At 41.5% G+C, this 18,877-nt stretch overlaps 1 protein-coding gene across 1 annotated transcript in view; it reads right to left on the bottom strand.

The window, feature by feature from the left end:
- sdk1a (sidekick cell adhesion molecule 1a) overlaps positions 1–18,877 on the bottom strand; it is a 720,929-nt gene that overhangs the window by 44,831 nt on the left and 657,221 nt on the right. Inside the window, exon 37 of the mRNA XM_048609738.1 lies at positions 16,917–17,103. Within this exon, the coding sequence (XP_048465695.1) occupies positions 16,917–17,103 (187 nt within the window). The remainder of the gene's footprint in view (positions 1–16,916; positions 17,104–18,877) is intronic.

The raw sequence follows: 18,877 nt of genomic DNA, 5'->3' as shown, positions 1-18,877 counted from the left end.
TCTCCTCCCTTCCAGACATTTACGTTGAGGAAGTGTTGATTTTTCAACACAGAAGGCCAGACCCTGTAGCTATCATAATTGCTATGACTAAACAGCAACACCATTATTATCCTATTTATGCAACTATCAAATGGGGTCACAGAGTCGCACAGCATGGAAACAGATGCTTCAATCCAACTAGTCCATGCCGACCATTTTGAACTCTGACACATTAGGGAAAATACCTTTCTATTCACCTTATCTATGCTCCTCATGATTTTATAAACCTCAATAAGGTCACCCCTCAACCTCCTACGCTCCAGTGAAAAAAGGCTCAGCCTATCCAGCCTCTCCTTATAACTCAAACCTTCCAGTCTCAGCATCATCCTCGTAAATCTTTTCTGAACCTTCTCTAGTTTAAAAATATCCTTCCTATAACAAGGCGACCAGAACTGCACACAGTACTCCAGAAGAGGCCTTACCAATGTCCTGTACAACCTGAACATGACATCCCAACTCTGACACTCAAAGGTCTGAGCAACGAAGGCAACTGTGGTAAAAGCTTTCTTAACCGCCTTGTCTACCTGTGATGCAAATTTCAAAGAATTATGTAGTGAACTCCTTGATCTCTCTACCCAACACTACCCAGGGCCCTACCATTAGTTGTATAAGTCCAGCCCTTGTTTGTTTTACCAAAATGCAATACCTCATGTTTATCCAAATTATACTCCACTTGATGCTCTTCAGTCCATTGACCAAATTGATCAAAATCTTTTTTGTAATTTTAAATAACTTTCTTCACTGTCCACTATACCACCAATTTTGACATCATCTGCAAACTTACTAACCATGCCTCCTATATTCTCACCCAAATCATTGATACAAATGACAAACAAAAGCGGACCAATTCCTGTGATGGTCTTTGGTCATCAAGCAGTTACTATAGGTATTTTTAACGAACCTGTTCAGAGGTGTTATGACACAAATCTGGTGCATGTGGGACTTGAACTCAGGCTTACCTCGCTCAGAGGTAGGGACACTAGCACTGCACCACAACAGCAGTTCCTATATGCTTGCATAATTCTACTGATGCAGGGAGGCCACATTTTTGTGTATCTTAAGAGCTATTGGATATAATGTCTACTGAAAATTCTTGGCAAACACAGCATACCCTATCCATGTGCACGGGCATAACATAATGTTTGATTATTGTATCTCTAACTGTGCAACAGGGACAGTAAATAGCAATGCCAGATCATAAATTAGCCTGCAGCCTTGAATCTAATTGCAGAGCTCTCTCAAATTATAGAGTTATAGAGTCATAGAGCATGGAAACAGACCCTTTGGTTCAACTTGGGCATGCCGACCAAGTTTCCCAAACTAAACTAGTCTCACTTGCCTGCATCTGGTGTATATACCTATAAACCTTTCCTATTCATGTACCTATTCAAATGTCTTTTAAATATTGCAGCTATACCTGCATCTACCACTTATTCTGGAAGTTTATTCCACATGCGAACCACAGTGTGTGAAAACGTTGCATCCAGGTTCCTTTTAAATCTTTCTCGTCTCACCTTAAAAATATGTCCCCTAATTTTGATATTCCCCCACACATTAGGGAAAATACCTTTGCTATTCACCTTATCTATGCCCCTGATGATTTCATAAACCTCTATAAGGTCACCCCTCAATCTCCTACACTCCAGTGAAAAAAGGCTCAGCCTATCTAGCCTCTCATTACGACTCAAACCCTCCAGTCCCGGCAACATCCTGGTAAACGTTTTCTGAACCCTCTCCAGTTTAATAATATCCTTCCTATAAGAGGGTGACCAGAACTGCGCACAGTACTCCAGAAGAGGCCTCACTAGCGTCCTTTACAACCTCAACATGACGTCCCAACTCCTATGGTCAAAGGTCTGAGCAATGAAGGCAATCATGCGAAAAGCCTTCTTAACCACCCTGTCTACCTGTGGCGCAAATTCCAAAGAATTACATACCTGAATCTCTAAGTCTCTGTTCTACAACACTACCCAGGGCCCTACCATTAATTGTATAAGTCCAGCCCTTGTTTGTTTTACCAAAATGCAATACCTCATATTTATCCAAATTATACTCCACCTGATAATCCTCAATCCATTGACCAAATTGATCAAGATCTCTTCGTAATCTTAGATAACTTTCTTCACTGTCCACTTAGCCACCAATTTTGATGTCATCCACAAACTTACTAACAAGCCACCTATGTTCTCATCCAAATCACTTATACAAATGACCAACAAAACTGAACCCAGAACCGATTCCTGTAATGGTCTTTAGTCATAAAGCAGTTCCTGTAGGTACTTTTAATCGACTTGTTCAGAGGTGTTATTACACACATCTGGAGCAGCTGTGTCTTGAACTCAGGCTTACCTAGCTCAGGGGCAGGGACACTAGCACTGCACCACAAGAGTAGTTCCTATATGTTTGCATGATTCTAATGATACGGGAAGGCCACATTTTGTGTATCTTAGGAGCTATTGGATACAGTGTTTACTGAACATTCTTGGCAAACACAACGTACCTTATCCACGTGCATGGGCAGAGCATATTGTTTGATTATAGTAGCTCTAACTATGGAACAGGGACAGTAAATAGCAATGTCAGATTACAAATTAGCCCACAGCTTTGCAATTTAATTGCAGAGCTCTCTCAAATTATAGTGTCACAGGGTCATACAGCACGGAAACAGAACCTTTGGTTCAACTCAGGCACACTGACCAAGTTTCCCAAACTAAACTCGTCCCACTTGTCTGCATTTGGCTTGAACCCTCTAAATCTTTCCTCTTCATGTATCTATTGAAATATCTTTTAAATGTTGAAACTGTACCTGCATCTAACACTTCCTGTAGCAGTTCATTCCACATACGAACCACCCTGTGTATGAAAAAATTGCCCCTCAGATCCCTTTTAAACCTTTCTCCTCTCACTTTAAAAGCATACTCCCTAGTTTTGAACTCCCTCACCCTAGGGAAAAGACATTTGCTACTTGTCTATGCCCCTGATGATTTCATAAACCTTTGTAAGGTCATCCCCAAACCCCTACGCTTCAGTGAAAAAAGGTCCAGCCTATCTAGCCTCTCCTTATAACTCAAATCCTCACTGCCTGGCAACATGCTGGTAAATCTTTTCTGAATCCTCTCCAATTTAATAATATCCTTCCTACAGCAGGGCCACCAGAACTGTGAACAGTACTCCAAAACAAAAAATTATCCACGTACTGTTATCAATAACAAATCCAAACTCTTGAACTTTGGTATTGCAAACTTATAGACCATTATAAATCCAACTGTGTTGATGGAAATAAAATTAGTTGGCTTTTATGCTTGTTACTACCATTGTTTCAGACACACTGTATAAACTATGGTGAGTTTTGATGTACTCAAATTTATCAACCTGCTGTTAGAAATTAATCTGCAACAAGGTAGCAACAGCTCACAAAATTTAATGAGCAATATGACAAATTGAGGTTTCAGGACTGTTTCAATGCTGCTGTCTTGACGAATCTGGGTCACATGTGCAACATACCCATATGTTGGCAGACTTCTTCTCTCTTACTTAAATGGTCATAGCTTAAATGGGTGCTACCGCATGCAGAATAAGATACTGTCTTTCCTTTTGTTTTCAGAGTATAATTGATTGAATCCTTCCCGGGGCCAATTATATTAATCAAGCATCCACTGATTCACAAATGCCATGCCACCCATCTAGCATCAAATTGAATTTCATCAGCAGGTCATTTATTTTCCAAGAATAGACATCACAAATTTGACCTCGACAATCATAACCATCACATTGTTTGTACTAATTGCCTGTGTCAGGTCAGCCAAGTGTAATCAGACACTATCTTAAAAGTATCACTTAGGCTTATTTCTGAAACACATTTTATAGCTAAAACTGGAAGACTTCTGCTGAGACCAGACTAATTGTTGACTTACTATTGCGGAAAATAAAAGTTTATGCTGTAGGGGGTAACATTTTGGCATGGATCGAAGATTGGCTGACTAACAGGAAACAGAGGCTAAGAATAAATCAGTCTTTTTCAAGTTGGTTGGCAGGATGTCATCAGCAGTGTGCCTTAGGGGTTGATGATGGGGCCTCAACTCAATTTATACAAAAAGACCAAAGGTATTGTAGTTAAATTGGTGAATGACAGAAGATAGGTAGAAAAACCAGTTTGAACAAGAAATAAGGAACGTACAAAGAAGGACTGAAGGTAATGCAGTTAAATTGGTGAATGACAGAAGATAGGAATGAAAGCAAGTTGTGAAGAAGTAATAAGGAGCATACAAAGGGATATATAGATCAGTTAAATCAGTGGGCAGAGATTGGACAAACGGAGTTCAATATGGGAAAATGTGAAATTGTCCATTTTGGTACTAAGAATAAAAGCAGAAGGATTATCTAAATGGTGAGAAGTTGCAGAACTCGGAGATGCAGAGAGCTGTGAGTATTCAAGTGCATGAATTATAAAAGGTTAGTATACAAATACAGCAAATAATCAGAAAAGCTAACAGCATACTATGTTTGAGACAACAAGGTGCAGGGCTGGATGAACACAGCAGGCCAAGCAGCATCATAGGAGCAGAGAGGCTGACGTTTCGGGCCTAGACCCTTCATCAGAAAAGAGCATACTATGTTTTACTGCAAGAGGAATTCAATGCAAGAGTAGGGAGGTTACACCAATTATACAGGGCATTAGTGAGACAGCATTTGGAGTACGGTGTGCATATGTTAATACTTTAGAAGCAGTTCAGAGAAGATTTGCTTGAATTAGTGAATTGTGTTATGAGGAAAGACTAGACAGGCTAGGCCTGCATCCTCTGAGTTTAGAAAAGTCCAATGTGGCTAAATTAAAACATACATAATCCTGAACGGACTTGATCGGGTGAAGGTGAAGAGGATGTTTCCTCTTATGACAGAATCTAGAACTAGCAGTCATAATTTAAAAAAGGTCACCCATTTAAACAGGGATAAAGAAACATTTTTCTCTCGAGGGCTGAGTGTCTTTTGGAATTCCCTTCCTCAAAAGGCAGTGGATACAGAATCTTTAAATATTTTTAAGGCAGATGTAGGTAGATTCTTGATTACCATGAGGATGAAAGATAATCAGAGATATGCAGGAACGTAGACTTGAGGTTAGAATCAATTCAGCCATGGTCTTATTGAATAGTAGAGTAGGCTCAAAGGGATGAGTGGCTGACACTTGTTTTTTGTTCGCAAGTTCGTAAGACAACACTTCAGAGCTGCCACATTTGCACACTGAACTGCAAGTATGCAAGGTCACAGTTTGTGATATTAAAAAGTGCCTATTTTTGGGAGGAGGACGCCATCATGGTCGCTCACTGCCAGAATTTCACTTGGGCAATGTGGCATGAACATTGTGGCTGTACAACATACATTTGGATAAGGTTACATAGCTCAGAACTTCTTTTTGAGGCCTGACATTTACCTCCCTCTGAAGCCTCCATGGAACACTGTGTCAGGGTATAACATCACACTTCATGGTGACTGATGTGAAAGCTCAGGAATACTGCTCATGAAATGATGTATTCTTTCTGACATGTCCCACAGATTATCTGCTCACATGTCTCACACTGGCTGCAGTCCCTATGGCACTGCTTCAAATGGAAGGCAATGTGAAAGGAGAGAGTAATTTCAACATTGTTAGCATGAACAGCAAACTCGTGTAGCTGCTGCAAAGGCCCCAGGAGGAGAAGCAGCAGGTGCAAATCCCAAAAGAAGGCAGAGGAGAATGTGCAATCTCCTTATTTACTGGCCTTGCTGTCAGTTTCTACAGCTCTTGGAAAGATAGTGCAGAATCAGATTAAGGATGTACTGGACACCATCAATGAACCGTGTCATCTGCTAGAGTGGGAACTGTGCTCAGAAGGACTCAGTGAATATCAAGGTAATGCTGTTCTGAATTTTTATGCCAATGGCAGATTTCAAGGATCAACTTGGGATCTGTGTGGAATCTCCCAATCCTTGATCCACAAATGCATCTGGGATGTCATTGATGCCATTTGCAACAGATCACATTTTCACCTGTTCATAATCTTCCCATGACAAGAAGCATCAAGCAGCCAGGCAGTGGTTTCCCATAGGTGCAGGATGTTTTGGAATGCACCATGTTGCTTTGAGATCATCCTATCATTAACTCACAGAGATCATCAATGGAAATGGCTTCTACTCCATCAATGTTCCAATTATATCTGACTGGATTTTGAGGTCTGCACTAGACATCCTGGGAGCTGCCACGATGAATTCAGTTTCCTGTGTCCTTCCAAGATCCTCAGGCATTATAATGATGAAACGGGCTCTGCTCCAAACATGGCTCATGACACATTCAGGAAACCCTCTGAGTAATGCAGAACAAAGACACAATGCTGCCTATGCTTCAACCAGAACCATAGTGGAAGAAACAAAAGGCCTGTTTAAGATGACATTTCAATGCTTGTACTGCTCCAATTGGTCCCTGCAAGATAAGCCCAGAAAAGGATGCTGCATTATTGTAACATGTGCTCTTAACATTATGGAGCCAAAAGAGAGGAGATATGTCCTAAATGCAGAGGAAATGAGGCAATGAGAGGAATCTTGTGAGAATGAGGAAGATCAGGACATTGACTAGGACAGACATTAAACAGGCCATAATAGAGCCATCCATCAAGTGAATCCAGAGAGAACCTAAATGAAACTTGCTTCCAGCATAAATGAACTTGGTTTGAAATTCCTTTAATCGGGTAACTTTTCATTGGTTACATAGAAAGCAGCCACTGTTTAATGCAAAGTATGCATAGACATGGTTATTTTTCAGTCCTTGATCTTTTCTGTTGCTGAATAAATGTTTCATTATCAGCTGATTGTACACGTGGTACATTTGTCTGATCCCACTTTCAAGTATCTTCACAACACAGGCCATACTGACAGGGAAAAAGCAGCAGAAAGACGGTGCACTACGTTAAAAGCTATTAACCATGTGCAGCTCTTAAGGCTTCGGTCAACATATGATAACTAGGTGTTGTATAGTGAAGTCTCTCGGGATAGGCAGCAGACTGAGGAGAAAACTGAGGAACCTCCTTTTGACCCTTTAATCATTGGTTGTCTTTCAATGTTTCAGCATTGATGTAGAATGCTAAATTACCCTGTATTGCGTGAGCATCCTGGAAGACAGCATTCAACCTGAGAGACAGAGCATTTTGTTCATTTTCTCCAGCCAAGCCAAAGTGCTGAGGCAGAGTAGACATATGAACATGTCCCTTCCTTGAATGGCAGTGTGATACCTGGAAAACTGATAGATACAATGAGCCTTTGCCTCCAGCCATGTGTGGAATCGTCACTGATGCTGTTCTATCACTCACAAGCTAGGTGATAGTGTGGAAGATCTGTGCAGGCCATGCCCTAACACAATTAATGTTGTCCACATTAAAGTACAATGCCTTGGTTACAGCCATTAGTGTCACAGCTTAAGGAATGAGAGGTAGCAGAAGATCATGAACTTTTTTCCTGTGCCTCTACGCATTACATTTCACCTGCTACAATCCATTGACCCAGGCTGCTACATTGGTCCAGTCCGTCTTGGTCTTCTTTGCCAGTTAGCAGAATGTAGCTTCTTTAGTTTTCTTTACCATGCCATTCACTAGCAGTTCCAAGTCCTTGTCAGCAAACCTAGGAGCTAACTGCTCTTTGTTGGCAATTTCCTTGGGGATTATAGTGCAGGACCACAGTGTCAAGGCCTGTTCCTGCTTGCAGCATCTGAAATGCTGTGGAGCTGGTGTTTAAATATGACACCAGCAGCACGAACATTGCAATTTCCTTGCGCCGTGAGCATGTCCACCTATCCAGTTGTGCACTTCTTAAGATGGGCACTGTACAGGTAAGTTGCTTAATTATTGAGAGGAAGAACAAAAGATTCTGTGAAAAATATTGCTATGGCCAATGGAGGGCCAGGTGCCATGAATCTCAGACAAATAAAAACACTGCCTAAAAATGGAAAAATTCAGTTCTATGAATGACTAACTGGTACTTTTGGCAGTTAGACAGTTAAAGTCAGGTAACGTAGCTGGAACTGTTGAATGAATTTGTAATCTTTAAGCAGTCGCTAGAGGAGCTGAACAAATAATTCTACAATGGAATTAGCTGGGTACACCCAATAAGATTTCAGAAAGTTACGTTACAGAACTCTGGGATATGGGTATAAATTTATGTCTGTAATTTTATGTGTAATGTGTTTGCTGATCTTAATTCTCTTTCAAGGGCATGTGCTAGGCTGAAGCAAAGTTAAGCACATCCTTGGACTAAGGAAAGTTTCAGAAGTCACACAGCACTCACCTGATGAAGGAGCTACACTCCAAACTCTAATAAACATATTGGACTATAACTGGGTGTTGTGTGACTTCTGACCTTGTCCACCCCAGTCCAACTCCAGCACCTCCACATAAGGAAAGTTTGGAAGAAGAAAATCCTTCTTGCAAGATATATAGTAGAAAAAGACTCCGAGTAAAAATATGAAATTGATTGGTCTTTTAACAAATTATATCACTCTAAGTCAAAACATGCCAGTGTTCAGGGCAGTTAGGGAAGGAAGGACAATGCTTAACTCCCGTAAAGTGTAAAATGGTGCACGGCATGAGAGAGGCTTAGGAGAATGGGAAGTAAATAGTTAGAACAAGAAATATGTTGGCTCATGGTGTTATGCACTGGAGAGTCAAAGGCTTTGGATGCAACCTTCATGTGAGAAAAGCTGCACATGTTGCAAAAACTAAGTGATTTCTATAGATTTGACTCAGCCACTATTTTTTAAGCATCATGGAAAAATGTCAAAGTGTGTTGTTCTCTGCAGACAGCAACAAAATTATATGTCAACTCTAACTGTAGGAGTGGAACTAACAATGATTCATCTTTCTAACTGTCAGATGCATATCTCCCTTAGGTGACAGCAGGGTTGTAAGTTTGGCTATTAAGTAATAGTGTGTTGTTTAAGAATAAATTTATCATTGTTATGATAGAAGAAAACTCTCATGCAGTTCTGTAGTATCATCACTGTAAACCAATTCAGCAGTGACTCTTTGACATAATGACCCAGAAACAACATAACAAATCTGAGATTCTGGATTAACTGCAATGCAAAAATTGAGAGTTGAGCTTAGCAGTGACGCTAACAAACTTTGAAGTGATTTTGTTGTATTATAATACTTTCAAAAACTGTATTCCACCGTTTTTGACCTGGAAAAAGAAAAATGAAGATGGAAGTAATTATGGATTATCTGTGTGTCAGGTTAACTTGATGCTATTCAAATAGAAGCATCATAAACAGCATAATATAAAATAATCAATGTACAGATCTGAGGCTTTATATTAATCCCATTGTGATCTCTGTTCATGTATTATGTCCATTAATTTCAAGTGTTTTTTTCTGTGTTGGCAGGAGACAGCATGAAAGAAATAGATTCACAAATGCTTCAATAAAGACGCTCCAGTGTGGTACTGAAGAAATGTATGATATTTCTAAAAGTGGTTGCGTAGGGTAGATCCACTATAATATTTCCTTCTTTTCCGAAGGCAGCACTTTGCATTGTGTACAGTCATAGAGTCATAAAGGCCTACATTACAGAAAAAGACCCTTTTTCTGCAGTGATCAAGGACAACCAACAAACTATTCTAATCCCATTTTCCAGCATTTGTATGCCTTGGCATAGCAACTGTACATCTAAATACTTCTTAAATGTTATGAGGGGTTCTGTCTCTACCACCCTTACAGGTAACGAGCTCCAGATTCCCACTACTATCTCAAATATTCTCAAATCCTCTCTGTAAACCTCTTGCCCCTTACCTTAAATTTATACTCCCTGGACATTGATCCCTCCACTAAATGGAAAATATCCTTCTTGTCTGCTCTGTATATGCCCCTCATAATGTTACACATCTCAATCATGCCCCTGCTCAGACTCCTCTGCGCCAAGGAAAACAATCCCAGTCTGTCCAATCTGTCTTTGTAACTAAAACTCTCCAGTTCAGACAGCATTATGATTAATTTCCTCTGCATCCCTCCTATAACACAAATACATCTCTCCTATAATATCTAGAACTGCACACTATAAACTAGCTGTGGCCTAACCAACTTTTTATACAGTTCCAGCATAATATTCCTGTTTGTAAACTCTGTGCCTTGGCTAATATAAACAAGTACTCCATACGGCTTCTTAACCACCTTATCTACCTGTCTCACTACCTTAAGGGACCGGTAGACATGCACACGAAGGTCCCTCTGATCCTCAGTGCTTCTCAGGATCTGACCATTCACCATGTATTTCCTTGGCTTATTTGTGCCACCCAAGTGCATTACCTCACACCCCACATTACCTCAAATCTGGATTGAGTTTCATTTGTGACTGATCAGCCCATCTGACCAGTCCATCGATATCATTCTGTATCAAAGGATATTCTCGTCACTGTGTAACTCCCCACCAGTTTTCACATCATCTGCAAACTTATTGATCAACCCTCCTATATCCTTGCAGGACTCAACAGGACACGCTTCCAGTCACGAAAACACCCCTCAACCATCACCATCTGCTTCCTGACACTCGGCCAATTCTGGATCCAATTAGCCAAATTTCCTTGAATCCCATGGGCTTTTACCATCACTGGCAGTCTCACATGTGGGACCTTACCAAAAGCCTTGCTGAAGTCCAAGACTGCATCGAATGCATTGCCCTCAGCTACACACCTGGTCACTGCTTCAAAAAATTCAATTAAGTTAGTCAGACATGACCTCCTCTGAAGAAAATCATGCTGTTTTTGATTAATCCCTATCTCTACAGTGAAGGTTAATTCAACCCCTCATAATTGCTTCCAACAGTTTCTCCACCACTGAGGTTAGACTAACTGGCCTGTAGTTTCCTTGTTAATCACTTCTTGAAAAACAGTACCGCATTGGCTGTCCTCCAGTCCTCTGACACCTCTCCCGTGGCCAGAAAGAGGAATTGAAAATGACTGCAGTTATTTCCTACTTTGCTGCACCCAGTAGCCTGGGATACATTTCATCCACCCACGGATGTCCACTCAGAACCTCCTCTCTATGCTAATTTTTAAAAATGAAAACAGTCCATCTCCCTGATTTCTATACCAACAGTGTTCCTCTCACTACTGAATGCCGACACATAGCATTCATTTAGAATGCTACCAAAGTCCTCTGGCTCCGTGTACAAATTACTACTGTGGTCCATAGTGGGTCCTACTCTTTCCCTGTTTATCCTTTTGTCCTCAATAAGACCGTGGATCTAGGAACAGAATTAAGCCAATGGGCCTGCTCCACTATTCGATCATGGCTAATACATTTCTCAATCACATTCTCCTGCCTTTTCCCTGCAACTTGATCCCCTTACCAATTAAGAACCTTTCTATCTCTGTCTTAAAGACGCTCAATGACTTGGCCTCCGCAGCCTTTTGCGGCAATGAGTTCCATAGATTCACTACTCTCTGGCTGAAGAAATTCCTTCTCATCTCAGTCCTAAATGGTCATCCTTTCAGTCTGAAGCTGTGTCCTTGGGACTGAGTCTCTCCTACTAGTGGAAATATCTTCTGCATGTCCAAATTATTCAGACTTTTCAATATTCTCTAAGTTTCAATCAGATGTCCCTTCATCCTTCCAAACTCCAGCAAATATAAACCCAGAGTCCTCAACAGCTCCTCATATGACAAGATTTTCATCCCTGGGATCATTCTTGTAAATCTCCTCTGTACTCTTTCTAACACCAGCATGTTCTTCATTAGATACAGCTCACAATATTCCAATGGGCTCTGACCACAGCGTTATACAGCCTCAACAGTACATCTCTGCCCTTGTCATAAGAGTCATACAACACAGAAACAGAAACTCACCTGCACTGACCAGACATGTGTCAGCATTTGGTCCACATCCTCTAAATCCTTCATATTCATATACCCATCCAGATGCCTTTTAAATATCGTAATTGTACCCACCTCCACCAATCCTCTGGCAGCTCATTCCATACATGCTCCGCTCTCTATGTGAAAAAGCTATCCTTCAGGTCCTTTTCAAATCTCCCCCCACCTCACCTTAAACCTATGCCCTCTAGTTTGGACTCCTCCACCCTAGGAAAAAGACCTTAGCTGTTCACCCTATTCATGGCCCTCATGATTTTATAAACCTCTAAAAGGTCACCCCTCAGCCTCCAACATTCCAGGTAAAAAAGCATCAGCCTATTCAGCCTCTCCCTATGACTCAAACTCTCCAGTCCTGGGAACATTCTTGTAAATCTTTTCTGTACCCTCTCAAGTTTAACAACATCCTTTGTACAGAAGGGCAACCAGACTTGTATGCAATATTCCAAAAGTGGTCTGACTAACGTCCTGTACAGCCACAACATGACATCCCAACTCCTATACTCAATGTTATGACCAATGAAGGCAAGTGTGCCATAAGTCTCCTTTCACCACCCTGTCCACCTGCAACTCCACTTCCAAGGAACTATGCACCGGCACCCTAGGTCTCTTTGTTCAGTAACCCTCTCCAGAGCCCGAACATTTACTGTATGAGACCTGCCCTGGTTTGCCTTACCAAAATGCAACACCTCATATTTATCTGAACTCAATTCCATTTTCCAGTCCTCAGCCCATTGGCCCATCTGATCAAGGTAATAATCTCTAAAACTTTAGATCAAGGTCCCGTTGCACTCTGAGATAATCTTCTTCACTGTCCAGTACATCACCTATTTTCGTGTCGTCTGCAAAATTAATAACCGTACCTCCTATATTCACATTCAAAACATTTAGACAAATGACGAAAAGCAGTGTACCCAGTACTGATCCTGGTGGCACACCACTGGTCACAGGCCTCCAGTCCGAAAAACATTCCTCCCCCACCACCCGTCTCCTACCATCCTGCCACTATTGTATCTAATTGGCTAGCTCCCCTTGGATCCCATGTGATCTGACCTTACTAACCAGTCAGACATGTGGAACCTTGTCGAATGCTTGAATATAGTCCACATAGACAACGTCTACTGCTCTGCCTTCATCAAGTTTCTTTGTCAGCTCTTCAAAACACTCAATCAAGTTAGTGAAACATGATTTCCCACACTCAAAGCCATGCTGACTATCCCTAATCAGGCTTTGCCTGTCCAAAAATGTGTGAAAAATCCTGTCCCTTGGAATTCCCTTGAACAATGTACCCATTACTGACATAAGGTTCACTGGTCTATAGGTCCCTGGCTTTTCCTTACAGCCTTTCTTAAATAATGGCACCACATTAGACAACCTCCCATCTTCCGGCACCTAACTCATGGCTATCAATGATACAAATATCTCAGCTAGTTGTCCAACAATCTCTTCCCTAGCTTCCCATAAAGTTCTGGGAAACACCTGATCAGGTCCTGGGGACTTATAAACTTTTACGCGTTTTTAGACCTCTTGCACCTATTCTAGCCTTCTCAAAATGAATGCCAACATTGCATTTGCCTTCCTAATTGCTAACTGAACCTGCATGCTAACTTTAAAAGAATCCTGAAATAGGACTCCCAAGTCTCTTTGTGCGTCATATTTCCGAAGCTTTGCCCCCTTTAGAAAATAGTCTATGCCTCTATTCTTCCTAACAAAGTGCAAAACCTCACACTTTCCCGCATTGTATTCCATCTGGCACTTCTTTTCCCACTCTCCTAGCCTGTCCAAGTCCTTCTGCAGTCTCCCTACTTCCTCAACACCACCTGTTCATTCATCTTTGTACATCTGCAAACTTAGCAACAATGTCCTCAATTCCTTCGTCCAGATCATTAACATTTAGCGAACAGCTGTGGTCCCAACACTGACCCCTGTGAAACTCCACTAGTCACCAGCTTCCATCCTGAAAAAGACCCCTTTATCCCCACTCTCTGCCTTCTGCCTGTCAGCCATCATCTACCCATGCCAGTATCTTGCCCCTAACAATATCGGCTGTTACCTTTACAGCTGCCTCCTGTATGGTACTTTGTCAAAGGCCTTCTGGAAACCCAAATAGATCATATCCACCGGCTCTCCTTTGTCTAACTCACTCATTATCTCCTCAAAAATATTCCAACAGATTTGTCAGGCATGACCTTCCCTTGACTTAGCCCTATTTCACTAAGCACTTGCAAGCTCTCCGCAATCTCATTCTTAATAATTGACTCTTAAATTATACTGATGACCGAGATCAGGCTAACTGCCCTATAATTTTCTGTCTTCTGCACTTCCCGCCGCCCGCCGTCCCCCGTCGCCCCCATCCCCTTCCTGAATCGGGATGTTACATTAGTTATTTTCTAGTCCTCTGGGATCCTCCCTGATGTCAGTGAATCCTGAAAGATCAACACCAATGCCTGCACAATCTCCTCAGCTATCTCCTAACTCTTGGGTGTAGTCCATCCTGTCCGGGTGATTTATTCACCCGCAGACCTTTCACTTTCTCCTTAGTGATGACCACTACACTGAACTCTGCCCCCTCTGTCTCTCTTGAAGTTCTGGTATTCTCCTGGTGCATTCCACCATGAACACTGATGCAAAGTACCTATTCAGTTTCTCCACCATTTCTTTGTTCCCTATTACTACTTCCCCAGCCTCATTTTCCAGCAGTTCAACGTCCACTCTTACTTCTGTCTTACCTTTTATATACCTTAAAAAAACAACCTTCTTTTATATTACTAGCTCGCTTAACCTCATATTTCAACTTCTTCCCCATTACGGTTTTTCTAGTTGTTCTCTGCTAGTTTTTAAAAAGGCTTCTCAATCCTCTGGCTTTCCACTAATCTTCACCACATTGTGTGATTGTTCTTTTGCTTTTATGCTATCCTGACTTTCCTGGTCAGCCATGGTTGCCTTTTCCTCCCCTCACTATGCTTCTTCTTCCTTGGGATGAATTTCTGCTGTGCCTTCTTCTGTGACCCACAGAAACTCCTGCCATTGCTGCTCCACAGTCTTCCCTGCTAGGCATCCCTTCCAATCAACTCTGGCCAGCAACTTAATTATAAAATCGTTATATCTGATTCCAGCTTCTCTCTCTCAAAGTGCAAGATGAATTCTTTCAAATTATGGTCACTACCTTCCTAGGAGTTCTCCCTAATCAAATCTGCCTCATTTCACATCACCACATCCAGAGCTGCCTTTTCCCTTGTGGGTTCTATCACAAGCTGCTCCAAAAAAACCATCTTGGACACATTCCACAAATTCTTTTTCTTGGGTTCTGCTATCAACCCAATTTTCCCAGTCCACCTGCATATTGAAATCCCCCATGATTACTGTAATAGTGCCTTTTTAACGCACCTTTTCTATCTCCCGATTTATTTTCTGCCCCACATCCTGATTGTTGTTAGGAGACCTGTATGCAACTCCCAGCAGGAGTGTTTCCTTTCTGCTTCCTCATCTCAACCCACACAGATTCCACGCCTTCTGACTCTGTATCACTTCTTGCTATTGATTTATTTTCATTTCTTCCTAACAAGCAACCCCGCATCCTTCTGACCACCTGCCTGCCTTTCAATAGGACGTATCCTTGGATATTTAGTTCCCAGCTGCTTCCCTTGCAGTTACTTCTCTGTGATACTCACAACATCGTACGTGCCAATTTCAATACGTACTACAAGCTCATCTACCTTGTTTTGTATACTGCGTGCATTAAGTATAACACCCTCAGTCCCACAGTGCCTGCCTCTCTTCTCATAGTTGTCCCCTCATTGGCTGTGCCTTAAGTTAGATTCCTAAGCCTTTCCATACTCTCTGTTCTATTACTTGTTCTGGAAACTTTAATAACCTCTGCTGAATCTTTCCAACCTTTAACTTTTTCCATGCACTCATAAAATAAAATTTTCCTTTATCTTACCCGTCAGTACTCTTTCTTGTCCACTTTTTGCTCTTCTAATTTCAGTTAAGTTTCCCCTTGTACTTATTATTGCAGTATTAATGCTGAATAAAACAGCTGACAAATAATAAGCTGGTCAAAAAACTGCTTTGTTTGATTGTGTATTTACCTTACAAAGATGCTGTTAATACTAAACCAATCGCAATGACTGCATTATTAGGGAAATGGCAGGCTGGGTTTCCAAGGAATGGCAATCTCTCAGATTTCCACTTTGCTCCTTTTTCATGTCACGAAAGTTCCACTTTTTTGACAGGAGATTCCGATAATGGTTCCTTTGGAAATGTAGAGCCGACCTTCCATTCCAACAGTTCCCTCACAGTGCAGAACTGTTAGGGGAAAGGAAACTACACTTTCTTTTTCACAGCAGTCAGGAAGTTTAAGGGTCCAGAATCACTGACAGCCAATTTGACCAGGTAGACTGCCAGAGAGCAAGGTGGGCTGGTAAATGATTGAATGTTTAGGGAAGTCAAGGTGGTTGGGAGGTATCAGGCCTGTCATGGGGGATGCAGGGTCCGCAAGGTCCGTGGGGGGGGGGGGGGGGGGGGCAGGTAGGGGGGAGGGGATTGAGTCCAAGAGCTTCCTGTTATCTCCTAATGTGGCGAGTAGTATCTGTAGTGATCATTTTGCTGGCACATCTGCAGTCAGAAGCACCGGGGCATCTAGTCAATATCAGTTCTAGTGCAAACAGTTGCTTTTTGTTTCTTCTTTTGTACAAACTGAGGGATCCAGCCAAATTTTACGTGCATATTGATGTAGTTTCCCAATCATATTTTACAGATTCCCTCTGGATAAACAACTCTACAGCTATAAGGACAGTTATTGACCTGTATTGAAATATACTGCATAAATATCAGGGGTATAAAGACCATTTCCAATATTTTCAAAATATATTTATTGCATGACTGTTAGGATATCATAACAATTTCTGTAACAATTATATTTTCATAAGAGATTACAGTATGGCATTGACAAAGGCTCTGACTAATATGCAAACAGTAAACATTTCTCCTACCAGCCTGATGTGTCCTTCCCTCAACTGGTTCACTCCTGGGTCCATCTCCAGCAGCATTGAATGCTGACACACGAACCACATACACTGTATAACTGGTTAGGTTTTTTAGGTGGATAATGTTCTCTGGGAGGAACAAGATCTTCACTTTTTGTGTTTCATTCTGGTTCTGAAGCTGCCAGTAGTGAATCTGTAATTGAATAAATCACTGTTTTGATACCAAATTAACAATTCTAAGATCTGGAGATAAGATGGGCTAAAGAGAAAAAGATTCACTAATGTATGTAATAGCCATAAAATATCATCAGCTCAAGACTTAAGGTGACTCAAGCATGTATTAAAATCACCATTATCAGAATGAATTACTTTTCTGCTTAACTTCTTTACTGCAGTCCAGCTCCACAGGTGCTGGTAATGGACAGCTGAGATCCCCATCGTCTCTGTGTCAGCCTAGGCAAGAAGAGACAGCTGGCTGTTCATTCTCGAAGTGTCAGTAGCTGATCCTGCCATAGAATTGTAGAGATCTATAGCACAGAAAAGGCCCTTCGGCCCATCAAGTCTGTGCCAGTCAAAAATATCCACCTAATTATTCTAATCCTATTTCCCAGCACTTGGCCCATACCCGTGTATGCCTTGGCACTGCCAAATGTAAGCCGAAATATTTCTTAAATGTTATGAAGGTCTCTGCCTCTGCCACTTTTACAGGCAGTGAGTTCCAGATTTCGACCTGGGAATTTCTGGGTTAAAGTTTTTCCTCATATTCCCCTTTAAATCTTCTTCCCCCTACCTTAAATCTACGCCCCTGATCCAGCCACCAGGGGGAAAAGTTTCTTCCCATATCCTGTCTATGTCCCTTATAATTTTAAACATCTCAGTTATGTGTCACCTCAGTTTCCTTAGTCTTTGAGATGAGGAGAAATTACTTCTCTCAAAGGGAAGAATCTGTGCAATTCACTCCTTCAGATTGTGGTGGATGCTAGGACATTAAGCAATGTTAAGGAGGAGACAGATTTTTAAGTGGTAATGGGTTGAAAGGTTAAGGAGCATGAACAGGGAAGTGGAACTGTGATTGTATCAAATGGCTTCAGGGGATGAATTGCTTACTCCTGCTTCTAGTTGTTATGTTCTCCGCTCCAAGGAAAACAACCCCAGGATATCCGATCTCTCTTTATAACTAAAACTCTGCAGCCCAGGCAACACCCTGGTAAATCTCCTCTCACCCTCTCTTGTGCTATCACATTCCTCCCGTAACATGAATTCCCGAATGGGCACACTATAATCTAGCTGTGGCCTAAGCAAGATTTTATACACATCCAGCATAGCTTCACAGCCCTTAAACTCTATGCCTCAACTAATAGCGACAAGATTCCCATATGCCTTCTTAACCACCTTATCTACTTGTCCCACTACCTTAACGGATCAGTGAACATGCATGATACCTCCGATCCTCACTGCTTCACAGGATCTTATCATTCATAACATACTGTCTTGCTTTGTATATCTTACTCAAGTGTATCACCTCATGCTTTTCTGAACTGAACTTCATTTGCCACTGATCAGCCCATCTGACCAGCCTGTCTGTATCCTTCTGTAATCTAATGCTATCCTCATTATATACCACCCCAAATTTTCGTATCATCCACAAACTCGCCGATTAATGCTCCTACATTTGAGTCTAAATGGTTTTTACATCATACACAATAAGGGCCTCAACAGTGATCCCTGTGGAACCCCAGTAGTCACCTAACACCTGTAATTTTCCACATTTCTAGTGATGCTGATTTTAATCCCTGATAACCTTGCATACTGAGGCCATTGTATGTTACTAAATCCATCCCGTCCAGGATCTACAAATGCAGTGCTGGTCTTAAATAGAACCTACAGCTTTCCTGATCTGTATGGCTCATGCATTAATTGGGGAAGCTGGGAAACATAATTTATCCTTAGGGATTTTGCAGGGTTCC

This window comes from Rhincodon typus, chromosome 21 (genome assembly GCF_021869965.1).
Source record: "Rhincodon typus isolate 14 chromosome 21, sRhiTyp1.1, whole genome shotgun sequence".
Lineage (NCBI taxonomy): Eukaryota > Metazoa > Chordata > Chondrichthyes > Orectolobiformes > Rhincodontidae > Rhincodon > Rhincodon typus.
Note: the sequence above shows the minus strand (reverse complement) of the source record. Positions and strands in the feature narration are given on the sequence as shown.